General features: G+C 39.6%; 1 protein-coding gene and 1 pseudogene across 2 annotated transcripts in view; one reads left to right on the top strand and one right to left on the bottom strand.

Moving 5' to 3' along the window:
• Positions 1 to 17,200, bottom strand: part of PPP2CA (protein phosphatase 2 catalytic subunit alpha) — a 24,567-nt gene extending 7,367 nt beyond the window's left edge. The window contains exons 1-2 of one of the 2 annotated variants that reach the window (XM_019642257.1): positions 16,646 to 17,200; positions 1,135 to 1,344 (exon numbers count right to left, since the gene is read on the bottom strand). In XM_019642257.1, the coding sequence (XP_019497802.1) occupies positions 1,135 to 1,344; positions 16,646 to 16,747 (312 nt within the window). In that variant the 5' untranslated portion in view covers positions 16,748 to 17,200. Of the gene's footprint in view, positions 1 to 1,134; positions 1,345 to 13,374; positions 13,424 to 16,645 lie in introns of those variants that run through there. The other variant, XM_019642258.1, reaches the window with a different exon arrangement.
• On the top strand, positions 7,383 to 8,057 carry LOC109382629 (homeobox protein OTX2 pseudogene; annotated as a pseudogene).
• Positions 17,201 to 17,441: the final 241 nt, after the last annotated feature.

The following is a 17,441-nucleotide window of genomic DNA, read 5'->3' as shown; positions in this document are numbered from 1 at the left end:
GGGGGGCACAATGCAGCCCTTAACCCCTCCAAATATGATTCTTAAAGGTAACATAGTCATTCCTCTCTGAGCACTGGGATCCATCCCAGGCTTTAAGCACATGTTAGCTTGCAAGGCTGCTTTCATAATATATATCTAGAGTCACCGCAGAAGCTTCCCACTGTTTAATCTAACTCCTTCATTTTACAGATGCAGAACAGTGACCTCCAAAAATGTTTTGTAGCAATTTACATGATTCAGACTAGCAGCTTCATGAACACACACGTTATATTAATTGCCTAAAATTCAGCTCTTCCCCAAACTACATCTCACTGCTTTTCCAATATTAGAAGTCACTGGCAGCCATTTTATCATACTGCATATTATTTAATAAAATTTTCTCCCCAAAAGATAGTCAAACAATTTCTTTTAAGGGAAAGGCTGAAGCCTATTATCCTTAAAGTTATTTACTATTTTGTGTTTCACCTTCAGGTCTTTGTACATTTCCCAAAGCTATAACTGGTGTAAAGCAACTTGCTTTCTTTAATTATCATTTCTATTTTTCTAGATTATCATGTCATGTTAATGGCTGCAAACTAGTCCACTGAGATAAATCCTAATTTAGATAGTCACTTACCATTGAATATTTAGGTCAATTCTTTTTCTGAAATTAAAAATAAGGCTGCTATTTATGTTTTCATATTAAGTAAGCTCTTTTCCTCTTGAACTTCATCCTCAGAATTTTAATTATAGGATTACTGTGTCAAAGGATATAGCCATTCTGACATTTGATATGTTCTGTTGCTTTAAAACACTTCAAAAGTATTCAGAAATTATATTACCTCTCCATACCTCAATTTATTGAACTAAAAATTTCTATTTGACCAGCCTGCTAACATTTTTTCAAATCATCTCACTGAAGTGGTCGCTTCTTTAGAGAATAATCTTGTTTTATTCTATACTATCCCCTTACTCAGAATGAAGACAGACCCAGGATTTAAAAGTCCCAAACCCAAATATTTATATTCCTACATGTGCAGTTTTATTCTAAAACCTAAGATTCAGATAGAAAAAATCACAAATTACTGGAAAAAAGAACAGCTAAGAGGATTGTTTCACCCAGTTTAAAATGCCCAAAAATAAAATTGAAATTACCTTAAGAGCTACAAGCAGAGTAACTGTTTCAACGGAATAATATCCTCTGTCAACATAATCTCCCATAAACAAGTAATTTGTATCTGGTGATTTGCCACCAATTCTAAACAGTTCCATGAGATCATGAAATTGCCCATGCACATCTCCACAGACAGTGACTGGACATCGAACTTCTTGCACATTGGATTCTTTTGTCAGGATTTCTTTAGCCTACAGATGGAGAAAAAGATAAACCAATACATCTGGCATTAAACAACATTAACAAAGATATGTTTATTTACACTTAATGTAGCTTGAAGGGTAGTCTCAGTATAAGATGAAATTGTAGGCAATTATGATGCCATTAAGAGGGCAAGATATGGCTGGATTCTATTCCATTGCCTAATCTGATACCTAATAAAAAATAAAACACCACGTGATATCAAGAAGTATAGCCCTGTTCCTCTCATCAGTATGAGGAGTTTTAGGCCTATCACATGCCATCTAAGTAAATGCTTAAGAGATTGTTATTAGCAGCTATATAAGATCAATGAAAATGGAGCAAGACATTCAGGTACCTAGTTCTTGGCTTTCAAGTTCTAACTATAATGCTGGCACGCCAGGATTCCAGGCTATGAGGAGGCTTCTTAGTCCTGCTTGACTTGAATTTTTGGAAGACATTAAAATTTTATCTGTATAAAATTGTTAGTAAAGTTACATAGGTTTCAGGTATACAATTCTGTAATATCATCTATATATCACATTCTGTGTTCACCACCCAGAGTCAGTTCTCTTTCCATCACCATATATTTGGTTGTTAATATATTTTTTACACTTTATACCTAAATACAAACTTATTTTACAATTGTGACTATTCAATATACATGGTTTTTATGCTGGTTTTAGAAAATTGTCTAGCAGCATATACAATCGCCCACATAATCACAAATTCAAATATAACTTTTAAGGGTAACCTTTCACTCAGTACCCTTTCATTCATTCAACACACATTTATTGATCATTTACCCAATGCCAGAAACTGTAACAAGCACTGGGAGGTAATCATGCATTTGTGGAACTACCTGAGTGATACGATGTGCCAGGCCCTGTGCTAGCTACCGGAGGTACAGTGAACAAGAGAGTTCATTCTGAGCATAGTGGGGTGGTGGGTGGGGGCCCAGGAACAAGTAACCCAGTACAGGCTGTGTTAAATGCCACGAAAGAAAGGGAGAGAGTAACTGGCTGAGGCCACTTTAAATAAGATATCACAACAAACAAGACAGCCCATAAAAGCACACAGTAGAGGGGAGAGGCAGACAATAAAAACGATCATTTCAAAAGAAAGGGCCAAGTGCTGAGACATGTTAGTTAAGCAACAGGGTTCCAGAATCACAATCCCAGGGACAGCCAGGAAAACTGCCTGAGGTCCAAAGAATGGGTGAGTTAGTTTCAGAAAGGGGATGGGAGTAGGAAATGGGAGGAGGTCCAGTACAGGCAGATGCAATTATGTGTATAAATCCCAGGAGTTAAGAGGAAATGGTTAACATGGCTGAAGTATCACATGCAAGAGTAGAGAAGAGGGTGGACTGGGGTAGGGTGACCAACTACTCTGGTTTTAGCACTGAAAATCCTGCTTCCCAGGAAATGCCTCAGCTGTGCCCAAGCAAACCAAGACATTTGGTCACCCCAGGTATAAAACCTAAGGGGAGCATGGATATAGACTAAGGAACAAGTCTAATCAAAGCTGTATTAGAACAAGGATCCACAGGCAGAAAATTTGATGAGTGAATTAATTTTGGTGCAAAAGTAATTGCGGTTTTTGCCATCATTTGTAATGGCAAAAACCGCGATTGCTTTTACACCAACCTAATAGAATTTTGGAGGCAGGGCTAGCGATGTGGATATCTGAGATGGTGTAGAGCATAAAGGTCCTCAGGGACCAATCCAGACAAGTCTTGCCTGGGTGCCTTCCAAAACATACCTCAAATCCATCTGCTTCTATCTTTTTTGCCAATACCCTGGTCCAAGTCATCATCATCTCAACTGGATTACTGTGCTAGCCTCCACACTGAAATCCCTTTTCCATTTTCCTGCCTCCATTTTCCATGCAACAGCCAAAGTGACAATTTTAAAAATGTTCACCAGATTCATTTTATTCACCACTGCACACACAGTCCATTGCTGTGAACAATATCTAAGATGTAGGAGGTGCTTAATGTATAAACAGGTAACAGCAGTAAGGAAAGATGCCTGGGTACTTAGGTAGAGGACAGAAGCCTGAAAACAATTTTATCCTTGAGGGAGGCAGCATCCATCCATCCATCCACTGGGGAGGGCTATTAAAGAAGGTACATGACTTCCTCAGGGAGACCCTGATTTCAGTTAAGCTACAAAGGTCAAAGAAATTTGTTCTGAGAATGGGTTAAAGGTATTTACTTCATATATTCAACATTTACTGAGTACCCCTTTTATGTGCAACTAGCATGGTGTTTCAGAATGTACAGTGGCAGACTAGGTCAGGAAAAGGCAAAACCCTGCAACATGTGGGTGAAATGAACAGAACTGTTCCTAATGAGCCTTGGCTCATTGTATTTTGAGTGACAACCAAATATGGCAAGGACTGGTTTTAAAGCAGTGGTATGCAACCTTAACCACACCATAAAAATCACTTGGAAGGCTCTTTTTAAAAATCCAGAAGCCCAGGCTAACTCCTCTCCCAATTAAGTAAGAATGTCTGGTGGCGGATTCCAAACATCAATAATTTTTTTAAGTCTCCCCTCCCCATTCCACATTGCTGCTTTCAGCAGCAGCCAATTTTAAGAATCACTATTTTCAAAGTCTCCAAACATTTTGAGGACCCTATTTCAGGACACTCACCAACCACTAACATCCAAAATTATTAATTTGATCTAACATTTTTAAATGTAGAAAAAAATCCACTGTCTCGAAAAGAGGTATTTCTTAAGAAATACATATAACCTAAGTCTCTAGTATAATTCCAGCCTCCTCTGATTTATTATTACCAAAAAGCAGATGTTCACTCAGCATATTCTATTACTAATCCTGTTTGGCACTGAATACCAAATCTAGTGTTTTTAGCATCTAGTACATACATACTAATGAAAATACATGCGAATGTAATAAGCCCTACTTCAAAGAAATTTGCGAAAGTTATTCAGAAGTTTTAAAAAGGCAACGACATAAGAAAACAGATAATCACATACCATGTAAATCTTGCCATGGGCGTTATCACATTTAATTCTATCAGAAGTTAAGTTTCAAAGTACATTGACACTGCCTACCACTAGGCTCTATATGAATGATAAAAAGATAACATCATGACTGCCTGAAGTTCCTTATTACAATCTACTCAAAATTTCTATTCAAATCATGTAAGGAAAATTAAGCTTAAATGCTACTTGCCCCTTTTATTTCAGTTTAGACAAATCACAGTGATAAATACTGCATTTATCTTTAATTTTATTTTAAAAACTATACCAGTTATAGTGATACATTCTCGTAACAAATTTTTAGTAGCAGATAAAACTAAATGTACCCTTTGACCACTCTCCACAATCTCACTCCCCCACTTGGGCAAAGTAACCACCAAGAGCATGCTGATGTATATCCTTTCAAAGCCTTGTTTACAACATTTTAATGCATATTAGATGCCTACAGAAACATAAATTTTCCTTTCCATATTTAAACTGGAAACAATATTGTTCAGCAGCCTGCTTTTCTTCCTAACAATATATATCTTGGAGTTCATAATGCATACATATAAACCTGGATAATTTCTCATACTGGATGTAGAGTATTCCCTAAAGAATTATAATACTTAGGGTGGGGTGGGGGGACACGGCAATATATACCCTAGTATTTGCTCCACTGTATACATATGCAGGCATGTTTTCTGAAAAAAGATACTGTGAAATGAACCTGTTAGTGTATCCAGTAGTTTGCACTTTGACAATGCCAAATCATCCTCCAAAAGGCAAAGGTCTCTGTATTTATAAAGTAAACATTTTAAACTTCTAAACCAGGAAAGCCAAAGCTCACTCTTTCCTTCCTACCAAATTTCAGACCAGAATAATTATAATTAAATCCTGGAGAAAACAGTAGCATGTATCAGATGCAATGAAGTATATTTTAACAACCAAAAATTCAAGCTTACAAAGAACGAGTTTTAAATATACTTTTTGGGATATTTTTTGGTCTCAACTTACCAGCTCTCAGATGATCGCTATACCAAAACACACTATCACAAAACACCTGAACAATGACGCCTGCAGATGTCCTTGCTAAAGATTATTTTACAATCAGAAAAACTGATCATAGGAAGAGAGGTCTGAGAAAAGCAGTACTATCACAAAAAGTCAGGCCTTGTAAGTCCCAGAAACACCCAAAAGAACCCTGAAATGGGGTTACCTAATGGGACCTTCTAAAGAGTTATACCATTAGAGCCTCCAGGCCTTCACCAATCATGTTTCAAAGGTAGCTATACAACTTCAACTCTCTAGTTTAACGCTTAAAGTAAGTGGTAGAACCAGACTTTCAAGGAAACTTAAGATTAGAGATTTTTTTATTTTTAATAACTACCTTTTCACTCTCTAGTATTCTGACTGCTATAATTTAACGCTCAGATCACCCGAGTTATTCACAGAAGCAAAAACAGAACACACACCCCAAACTTTTCTTTGCTTCCCCTGAAATATTTTCCAAGCCTTCAAATGTCTCAGCTAATATAATTAACATGTGAAAAAAATTAAGATCAAGTTCTTAAAAATATCGATTTTTAAAAATTTATTGGAACCCTACTGAAATTCAGTCCAATGGTAAAGACTGAAATGAATGAACTCAAGGAAAAAATATGCGATGTAAAACTTTTAGAACAAGGTTAAAACACTACTAGGCTATTCCCTTAATAAAAGCTTATCATAAGTAACCAACCAGGAGAAGTTAAAATTTTATACTATCCTAAAACCCAAACAATTTGGAGAGTTACTTGAAGGAAAGCAACCTTTAGGGACATTAATTATCAACGTCCTCTCGGCATTCTATGTTCGGCTTCAGTAATCTCACAACTTTATTTTTCAACCTACTATAAAACAATCAGGTACAAGGTAAATATGGCTTATATAGACCTACTTGGCATCCTTAGATATACGACATCCCTAACCACCATAAACATGAAACTACAAACAAAGCAGACTTAAGTTAGATCTCATAAATCACCCAAGCCAAGATTTTTCAAGAAGAAAAACATGAACCAATGACAGAATCACCAACCACTTATATATTAATTTCCTTAGGGGTACAAAATAGCATTATCATTTCTATTGCATTGTCAGAAAAGTCATGATGTATTTTTTCTATGTTTTTCGTTGCAAAAATGAGTCATGACTTTTATGACAACCCAATATTTAACCTATATCGTAGATAAAGACATGCAACATACTTATGCATTTTTATTAAATCAAGCAAATATTTTAAAATACAATTCTTTTTATAAAAAAGAAAAACATTAAAATGCTAACAGTTTATTTCAGTAGTGAGACTGTAAAAATATGGCTGTCTTAATCCTACCACACCAAAAAAACAAAACAAAACAAAACCAACCAAACTACTCTCATTTATTCCAGTTTTACCCACACAGACCTCATGTTTACAATTGGTCAATGTCTCATTTTGTGTCCTAACATTTTATTTTCACTAATCCAATTTCTCACAGCATTATAATGATCTTTTTTTTTTTTTTAAGTTTTTTTTGTGTGTGTTTTTCCAGGAGCCATCAGCTCCAAGTCAAGTAGTTGTTTCAAACTAGTTGTGGAGGGCGCATCTCAGTGGCCCATGCAGGGATCGAACTGGCAACCTTGGTGTTATGAGCACTATGTTCTAACCGGCCGCCCCTATAGTGATCACTTTAAACTGCTGTATAACGTCCTCCTGAACAGATCTAGTCATGTATTGTTTATTTAAATTATTTCCTTTCAGAAAATTTTCAACTGTAGGATTACACTATGAACATTTTAGTTTCATATGTACTATATAAAACTGAATTATGCTTTTAAAGTTAGTGGTGGAATGGGGAAGAGCTGATGCATCCTAAGCAGTAAACCAGCATCTGTTTGTCTGCTTTGCCCTTAGTCCCATCACTCCAAACACACCCACCAAGGACCCTGAATCTGTCCACCCTGGGGGAAAGCGAGATCTTCCAGCTGGGTATCTCCCACCCCATTTGGGCCGACTTTACACCTAACAACCTTAGCATGATGTCTTATTTTAAGCAACTGCCTTATGCAGTCAACGGGCTGAGTCTGACCACCTGGGTGGGTATGGTTTAAGAATTGAAGAGCTAAGTGCCAACAGCAGCAGTAACAGAAGGGAGGTCAAAATTAAGTGGGACCTGCCAAAAAGAAGACATCTCCAGCTCAGGAAGTGAGTTCAGAGAATGGAACAAGTGGTCAATTCACCACTCCCCCGAGCACCTCAGTCCCAGCTATTCATATTTCCAGCAGCAGTGCTCGTGTTTGCCTGGAGCCCAGCTTCCATCTCCCCACTATCATCCCTTGTCTCCCTCCTCTTCCTGCATACAGAGATCCCATGCCATGACCTATACTCAGACTTCAGGTTATAGTCAAGGATCTGCTGGCTCAGCTTCCTATTTTAGGGGCATGGACTGTAAATCCTATTTAACCCCTATGTATCATCAGCTTCCTGAACTAGGAGCCACACTCAGCCCCAAGGGTACCAATGCAGTCACCAGCCACCTCAATTAGTCGCCAGCTATTCTTTCCACCCAGGGACATGGAGCTTCAGTTTTAACCAGGCACTGCTTAAAGTTATACGGGATGGTGCTCAGGCTCATCTTCTGATCAATGTTCCGGGAGGCACAGAAGGAAAAATGAAAGTCGTCCTTAGAGGGGCCCACCAACCAGCAACCTGAAATGGACAAACCAATCTACTTATGATCCTGTTATAATTTTAGATCATTGGTTCTCCTGATTCCCAAAGTGATCAAAAGCATTCTAGCCATGTGCAACCCAAACACCACCCCAAACGAACAAAATTAAAACTTGAGGGGCGGCCGGGTGGCTCAGTTGGTTAGAGCACGTGCTCTTAACAAGGTTGCCAGTTGGACTGCCTCACAGGATGGTGGGCTGTGCCTCCCTCCGCAACTAGACTGAAAGCAGCGACTGGACTTGGAACTGAGCTGCGCCCTCTACAACTAGGACTGAAGGACAACTTGACTTTGAGCTGGTGGGTCCTGGAAAAACACTGTTCCCCAGTAAAGTTCAAAAAAAAAAATTAAATTGTGAGGGAACAACAGCCTTCACACGCAGAGGTGTTCCAATGTTTTAGCCAATTCTTGGCTGAATCTGAGGAATCGACAGTGTCTCAAGCTCAGTCACATTTAATGACCAACTGTTAGTTGGCACTGAACAACTTTTTAGGGCTATGTGAATTGTGCCACTGATTGTCCAACACGCACTACTTTATTTAAAAAATAATGTTCATAAGGATTCAATATGTAGTTTAAGAGACAGTGTGTCATACATAAAAATGGTACATCTGTGGTTTTTAATCTGTACTAGACTTCAAAACTCTGATCTCTTGTTATTGTATGCAACTTTGAACTCCACCTTTGCAGGGCTTCTTCTGTGATTAAATACATTACAATTATAAGCAAAATTCAGAGCAACTGAGTCCTTACATAAAAAGATTACCTTTGGCTAGAGGTGAGCTTCACTCAAACTTTACAACAAAAATGTTTCTGTTGGACAAGGAGAGTGAGAGAAGAGAAACAAAAGGACACTAATTCATCTGTAATTTACTGCCAGTAAGCTTAGCAGTAAAGAGATATAGGTCAATTGCTCTGACCCTGATAAATTTATAAACTGAGATCGTTTTTGTTTATGCTTGCAGATGTTAACTAGAAAAGTGATATATGCACAAACCTTTTCTTCCCGGATTTGGCAGATATGTATAATTATATTAAAATGGTTCTAAAACACACACACACACAGCATCATGCCCAACTTGTTATGCAATAATAAATGCAAGAATGTACCCATTCTCAGCTATTTCAAATACAAAATGTTATCTCCTGATTTAATTGGCACTTTTCATCTTGGAGTTTAAACTTTTTATTCCATGTTTATTTACCACTTCTTTCTCCTCTTATACAAATTGTCCACAAATGTTCTTGGAGTATTTAGAGAGCTGGATGATGTTCTTATGTATTTTTCTATTAAAAATCTGCTTATTTCTAATACTCATTGGAATGCTAGTTCAAGTAAATTTAACATTTCATACTCTAATCATAAAGTTGAGTACATCTTCTACCAATATAGCCATAAAGACATAAGAGAAGCTGAAAAAATGCAATTTTTGAATTTTACTTTTCAGTTTAAACAGAATTGAAGATATTTTAAAACTTTTTTTAAAAACGATTTTATTGGGGAATTGGGGGAGGGGAACAGTGCTGGAGAATCGGGGGAAGGGGAACAGACAAGTTGCTGTCGTTTTGTTCTTCAGTCTAGTTGTGGAGGATGTTGCTTCACTAGCACATGTTGGTATTATCATTGCGTTCTTCCCAGGTGAGGCAGATCGGTCACAGGCCTCTGGACGGTCGCTCACGCCGGCTGCCAGCCACACACAGTAGCTTATGGCAGCCCACTGCAGCAGGTGCTGCAGCCTACGCCTGTCGCTGTTGATTCACAGGCAGCCCAGCTCCAGGTTGAGCTGTTTTTCATCATCTTAGCTGTAGAGGGCAGTGTCACTGGCCCATGTGGGATCCGAACCGGGGTCCTGCTGCTCAGAGCTGGCTTCCCAAGCCAGCTCTTAACCAACACGCCACTCGGCTGGCCTTAAAATTTTTTTTTTTTTTTTTTTTAGCTGAGCCATCCTGCCACCTGTTGTCAGCTCAGTGGCAGCTCAGCTCTGGTGGGGAATAGAACCAGCGACCCTGTTGCTCAGAGCTCGCACTCTTGAGCAAGCTCTTAACCAACTGAGCCACTCGGCCGGCCCTAAAAACTTTTTAAAAAGCAAATTAACACATTTTTTTCAATATCCTAAGAATTTCATTTTGCTTCATACTTCTTTTAGAAAAAGTTTCTTTGATTTTCATTAACTGTGCAAAAACAAAAATTAAAGTTCATGATAAATTAGTGTACAGGGCTAGATTTTTATTTTGGTGTGATACATAAAGACATTACTAGCCCTGGAAGCAAGTGAATCTTGAGTTAATTACCTTCAATTATCAAACCTTTCTTCATGCTTAATTATATACACTGAATATACTCTCTATATATTCTCGTATCTTATGAAACAACTCAATCTTCTTTGATTAAAATCTGTATAAGCACATTTCAAATAATCACCTTCACCTCTGACCAAAACGAATGACTATTTTCTTTAAAGTCCTATGTATCACCTGCAACACACTGGCCTCAATCTTTACTAACCAGTCATGTGCATGAATTAAACATTCTCAATCATTCCTGCATGGGGGGGGGGGAGTTAATCGATTTTTAAACTGAGAAATGTTGCTCCACACACATAGTTGTTTAAAAATTGTCACAACAGTTCATCATGAACTAGATGCAACCACTATGGGTCTGTTTCCTCCCTCATTTATAAAAGGTGATTTGGCCTAGGTCTTTAAGGTTCCTTCCAAAATGAAAATTCTACTCCATCCTAAAGCACTTAAGCCTTTTTATTAAAAGTCAGAGCCACCCATGGGCCGGCCAAATGGCGCGTTGGTTAAGAACTGGCTTGGGACGCCAGAGGGCCCCAGTTTGGATTCCTCATGAGGGCCAGTGACACTGCCCTCCACAGCTAAGATGCTGAACAACAGCTCAACCTGGAGCTGGGTTGCCGTGAGTCACCAGCGACAGCGGAGGCTGCAGCCCCTGCTGCAGTGGGTTGCCATGCGCTACTGTGTGTAGCCAGCAGCCAGCGTGAGCGGCCAGCAGCCACCATGAGTGGCTGTCCAGAAGCCAGCGACTGATCTGCCTCGCTTGGGAAGAGCACAATGATGGCGCCAACTTGGGCCAATGAAGCAACATCCTCCACAACTAGACTGAAGAACAAAAGGACAGCAACTTGTCTGTCCCCTTCCCCCAATTCCCCAGCACTGTTCCCATCCCCCAATTCCCCAATAAAAATCTTTATTAAAAAAAAAAGTCAGAGCCACCCAACAAACACGGATGGACATTACTGCCAGTTTACAGATGATGTGTGGCAGAGAAATAAAATGCAGTTGATCATCACTAGCACAAACGTTCTAAAACTTCCTATCTAGAGTTTACAAGTTCACCCTCCTGACTAATCTGAAACCCTATTAGAACAAAAAATAAACTAACAAATCCCTATGATGATGCTATTTAAACAAAGCTAAATACTGAAAACTAATAATGCATATAACGGAGGCTTAATAAATTTTGGTTGAGTGAATTCCAAAAACAAATGTATGGTGTCACACAGTTAATAGCATCAATGACACTCCATAACTTTTGTCAAATGCACTTTTGTATATGGCTCTGGCTAGATAAACTGTTTCCCAGGGGCACTCTAGAACAAAGGTTCTCAACCTTCCTCCAGCCTCCTCAACAACAGAAGGGTAAAAATTCCAATCTGTAGTACTAACTAACTGACTAAGACAGAGGTGGGGACAAGGAGTGCCAGTGACTGACCAGCTGGTCACACACAGCTTAGATATACACAACTGTCACTGCCTTGTTTATCCATTCTAAACCACAATACCGATCTATAAGTAGGCAATAGTAACTTTATATTGTGAAGAAATTAAGCAGTTAACTTCAGACTGTTTCTTTACAGTCCTTTCAGATCCCAGCCATTTACTAGCAGCCAGAACCCCCTCTACTTTTCAGCCCCTTCTACCACTTCTGCTCCAGAAGCTGAACAAAAAGCTATTTAAAAAAATAGAAACAAAAACAAAATCGTTCTCCTTCCTAGTTCTAGTAAGTTCAATTTAGACCTGTACAGGACAGTACAGGTTGAGGGTTTTTTCAAACAAGGATGGTAATGAGAAATGAATAAAGAAAAAAAGTGGAAATAAGAGAAACAATCCAAAGTAGGAAAAAAAGAGAGGTTCCTGCTACACAAAACTTTTCCTCTCTCCTGGGCACCCTAAAAAAAAGACTCCTGCCCACCATTACTTCAACCCCAACCAACCCAACATCCCCTGGTTTTCCTAGTTTACCTCCTCTAAACTAAACAAAGAATATCACTCCACCGGTAACAAACAAACATGTCTTACAATGAAATACGAAAATATTTGCTGCCACAAAAAGAACACTAGACTGGTGATGCGAACGTTATCCCATACACTCCACTCCTGCAGTCCCCCACCTTCTACAGCATTTCACCTTAGCCCTACTGCCAATATTTGTAGACACAGAACTCTCGACTCTGAGAAGACAAAGGGAGAGTTGGGGGATCTGTGTACCTGAATAGGACTGTTCACCTTCTCAGTGTTTCCTCATTAAGTCAACTCAAATCTAACTGTATTACTGCTTCATGCCTGGGAGATCATGAGACACACGCAGGCACATAACTGTGGAAGCTATGAGTATAAAAAGAAAGGCACTTTACAAGCTGTAATGAACAATATAAGTGTCAGTTATACTTTATTAGAATATTTTAGAGCTCAGTCTTTGAATCATGATTTTTGCTGGAGAATACATTGAAAATGAATCGGGGTTTTCACCGTATTAATCTTGAGGGGCAAATGTAGTTAGCCACCTCCAAAATTGAAGAATAATTACTGTTTTCTCCTCCAGGACAAAGTGAAACAGTATGTGACTGGAATAGAGAACTTTTAAACAATCAAAATAAAATGTTTTATTTTACAAAGTTCAGTTTAGTCTCAATTCACCTGCATCTTTCACTAAAAAATAAACTCATAAAAGAGAAGGGGGTCTGTGAAGCAAGACTAGAACACTGGCCTTAGGATCCATAAGCCTAGGCAATCTCAATTTGGCCCCTGCAGTCAGTAACTTGACTTTTCTGAGCCTCTGGTTTCTATCTATAACTGAGGACAATAACTGTCTGGTAAACTTAAGAGAACTATGCATGTGAAAGTATGATGAAAACAATATTTGGTATCATGCTTCCCTGCCAACTGTTGTTCTCAATATTCAAATTACTTTTATGGAAATGAGCCAAACACTGGTTTAAATTAAACACATATACAGACTCACAAAAATATATTACCCATTTCATATAGAGACTTACCCTTGGTCAAATATTTTGCAGCTCATCCAATCAGAGGGGTTTTCCTTTTTCCTTTTTTCATACTAATGTTAACAAAAGTTAAAACTAAGTGAAGACTTAATGACTGCATTTTATTTATAGTGCTTGTAGAGCAATGGAAAACAGCATACCTAGTTAAAGAACTCCTTTGAAAAAAATCTGGCTATCAAACTACATTCTCCACAAGTTTGGTAAGACCTGAAAGCACAAAGCCAAAAATCCTATCTAAATTAAACCACTGCTGAAGTCATATAATAAAAAACTGTTTACTGTAGTTAATGAGAAAGCAAGCTGACACTCATATTTTCTTCCAATCCATAGATGGAAACATACCAGTCCAGTTATACAGATGTAGTAATGTTACTGACTATAGAACTGTACCTGAGACAAAACTCAACCACAAATTTTTAAACAATCAACAAATTATGATCCCCAAAATGACAAGGTATACTGCTCACACACACACAACCACCTTGGCTTTGATTTATAAACCTTAATCACATTTGGGGTGGGGGCTTAACTAGTTGATAACGTAAAAACCATGTTCACCCTTATCTATAAGTACACTTGGATTCTTTGCATTTTGAACATCTACCTCTGCTAATTGTTGATGAGATACAATAATGGCCTCTGTATTTTTTAATCACAATGACCTCTTAGAGTATACTTCGATCTTTACTATTTAACTTGAAAGATTTCATTCAGATCATTTTCAGATATACAGAAGGCTTTAAAATTATCATTCCTTCTTATAATCAAAGAAATTATCAACTATTACCAAATAGCTATTTCCAACAAGTATCTTTTATTAAAAAAAAAACAAAAAACTATCGTGTTAATGAAAAAAAATTCTTCCATCATGATTTTCAAAATATGTAGCTTTCACCAGATCTGTTATTGGCCATACAAATATAAACAAAGTGAAAAGAGAACTATTGTTTTACTAGAAAGACTTGTAGAAAAGATCATGTCAAGTCAGATATGCTAACTCCTCCCACATACCTAAAAAACTGCCTTCAAATTAATTTAGTTTGGAAGGTTACTATAATACCAAAAGTTGAAATACAAGTTAAAAACAAAATGAAGGCTGTGTGATATCCCCCCAAAAGGACCCATTTCTTGGAAACCTAACTTCAAATCTTACTTCCATCTTTTTGGCTCTAAGAACTAAAGTCTGGACACACTGGATTAGCAATAGAGATCTAAGCATAAATTGATTAATCTCACTACATCTTAATTTTTCAAAAACGTGGAAAACAACAAACATTTACCAGATGCACCAAGATTCAGCCACCCCACCTTAGCATCCAATATTATTTTCTCTAGTCTCCAATACAAACCCTCTACACTACTGTGGTCCCCATCTACTGCTGATCTCCAAGATTCAGGCTCCTTGAGAAGATTATTCTGCATTGCTTTCCATTCCTCTCGTAAGAGTAAGCAGTCTTGGATAGTCAATAGGTGTTCAATATTTAAACACAAAGTACTAATTTAAAATGGAATTGTAAAATCTCGGATTAGAAAAGACCCTGGAACATCTGTTTTAACTCTATTTATTATTATAGACAAGAATATGTGGACCAAGTGAAGTGGTTGCCCAAAGGTCAATTACTCTGTGGCAGAAAGAGGACTAGTGTTCAGGTTCAACTTGCAGTTAGTCTTCCAATTGCATCGTTATTTCTCTTCCAATATTTTCTACACAAATGACTAGTCATCTACCCAATGGCTGACTCAAAGTCCTCATGTAAAGCACCGAACTATAAGTCATTAAAATCATCCCTTACAGTACCTAGAAATTAACACCTAATAATACATATTAAATAATTTTTAAAAGCCTATTTCTGAACCTTCAAAACAAATGCCATCCTCACTTGATGCAAAGAATTAAGGGTCAAGATGCACAAAAGACTCAATAGATTGCTACCATTAAAATGAAATTTTAATAGATAATGTGTCACCTGATCAACTAGGGGAGTTTTGTTCAGGCTTGGGATAAATAAATCTAAATTTGACTCACATTACAATCTACAGCACAGTTTCTGAAAAAGCCTGTTTTAGGAGCATATACACCAAACTCATGAACCTAATTTTCCTATCTAACCACAAACAAATCAGCATAATTGCTAATAACTCTCTTCACTAATAGATATTCCACAATCCTGTACTAAAAATGAAACGCTGCAAAGTTAATTTTAAAAAGGGAAGTTAAAATGGACTTATTAAATGGACTACAAGATTCCATTTTTCAACACGTGAGATAAATTATTTAAATACTAAGGACAATGTCTGGAATACAGTAAAGGCTCAATCGACAGCTAGTATTATTACTACTACTACTTCTTAAAGCCACAAAAATACAAACGAGTTAACTTTTCCAACAAAGAGCCAGGATACAAAATTTGCTTAGTTTTATGTTGCTCATTTAAAAAATAAATGGCAAACTGCCAAGCACGTTAAGCTTAGACAAGGGTTTCACACTACCCAACTTGAGTCAGCATATAAATCACAGATTCAACTGACACTTGATTTCCAATCCCCAAACTCCTTATGTAGTATGACTCACCAAATTCTCCATTTCTTCCAACTATGAAAAATAAGTTATACTGCTCTCTATATTACCACCATGACCTTCGTAGAAACTAGGTTATAGGTTAATTTTTAAATTTCTAAAAAACACGCTTTAAAAAAAGTCTCTGGAAAAGACTGCTCGGTGAGTTTAGCACAAACCACCCAGGGTAGTACTAATGCTGTGTGACCTTTAGACAGGTCCTGGGATCTGGCCTACAAGCTTGCTTTTGGGGGGATACTGTGGATAGCTTTGGAGCTGAGAATTCATCCTGAGTACAAGTAAAAAGCCTCTTACCCACTTCACAGTAGAGTCCCAAGCCCCATTCCCAGGCCGCAGAACCCAAGTCCTCTTACTCGGATCTCAAAACCATCCCCAACCCTGACACACAGGGTCTCAGTTCCCACAGTACCCCGCCCGACACCAAGGCCGAGGGCTCCAAAGCTCCGAAGTTGGGTGAACGGCGCCATTTTAGGCGGCCGTGGCGGCGGCAACCAATCCCTGCGCGGGAGGCAGGGGGCGCCGGGTCGCCCGAGAATCGCCGCCGGGCCGCACCAAGCCGGACGCCGGTCTGGGAGGCTCTGGGGGCCCGGGCCGGCGGCCTCCGCCATGTTGCACCCTTCCCAGGGCCGCCTCCTTCCCGGCGGACTCAGCTACGGCAGCTCCCGCAGCCGGAGTGCAGCTCACCTTCTCGCAGAGGCTCTTGACCTGGGACTCGGAGAGCTGCTTGCACTCGTTCAGCTGCTCGATCCACTGGTCTAGCTCCTTGGTGAACACCTTCTCGTCCATGATGCCACCCGCCCGAACCGGCTGCCGCTCCGCGCTACTCCCGCGCCGCCGCCCGCACACGGGCCACACACACACGCCGCCACCGGTGTCCGGGGTACTTGTGTGTCTACTGGAGGTTGCTCGGCGCTAGCGCTAGCCTGTTCGCTCTCCCCGCAGTGCTCGGCCACCGGCCGCTGCCTTCCTTCGCTCGCCCTAACCCCGGAGCTCAGCTCTCTGTAATGGCGGCCGCCGGCGTGGTGACGTCACGCCCGGCGTCAGGAGGCGGCTGGGTGCGGAGGGGTAGAAGAGCAGCGAAACGAGCTGCGCAACTGCGGAGCCAACCCTGGTCAGTCGCCAGAACCGAGTCGGGGCGGAACCAGGGGCCAAGACGCAGGCGCAATGTAGCCGGATGGTAACAGGAGGCACCTTAGGGCGTGGTCCTCCAGAAGGATGAGGTCCAAGAGGAAGGGAAGACCGAGTCCCAGCAAGCACGGTGCTCGCATTCGGGAACTGGGCTAATCCCAGAGCACTGCGTCCTACGCGGCGCGGGCGCGGACCTGGCGCTGGCGCAGGCGCAGTCCTAGCACAGGCGTAACCCCCACGGGAGCATAACTACTAGCTACCGGAGACTTTTTCCCAAAGGTGTTACGCCTGGGCTCTTTACCCGGCGACTGCAGCCAGATCACGAAAATGAGAATTGCGACCCCGCTCTTCT

Source organism: Hipposideros armiger, unplaced genomic scaffold (genome assembly GCF_001890085.2).
Source record: "Hipposideros armiger isolate ML-2016 unplaced genomic scaffold, ASM189008v1 scaffold_66, whole genome shotgun sequence".
Classification (NCBI taxonomy): Eukaryota; Metazoa; Chordata; class Mammalia; order Chiroptera; family Hipposideridae; genus Hipposideros; species Hipposideros armiger.
This window is presented reverse-complemented; position numbering and strand designations above follow the sequence as displayed.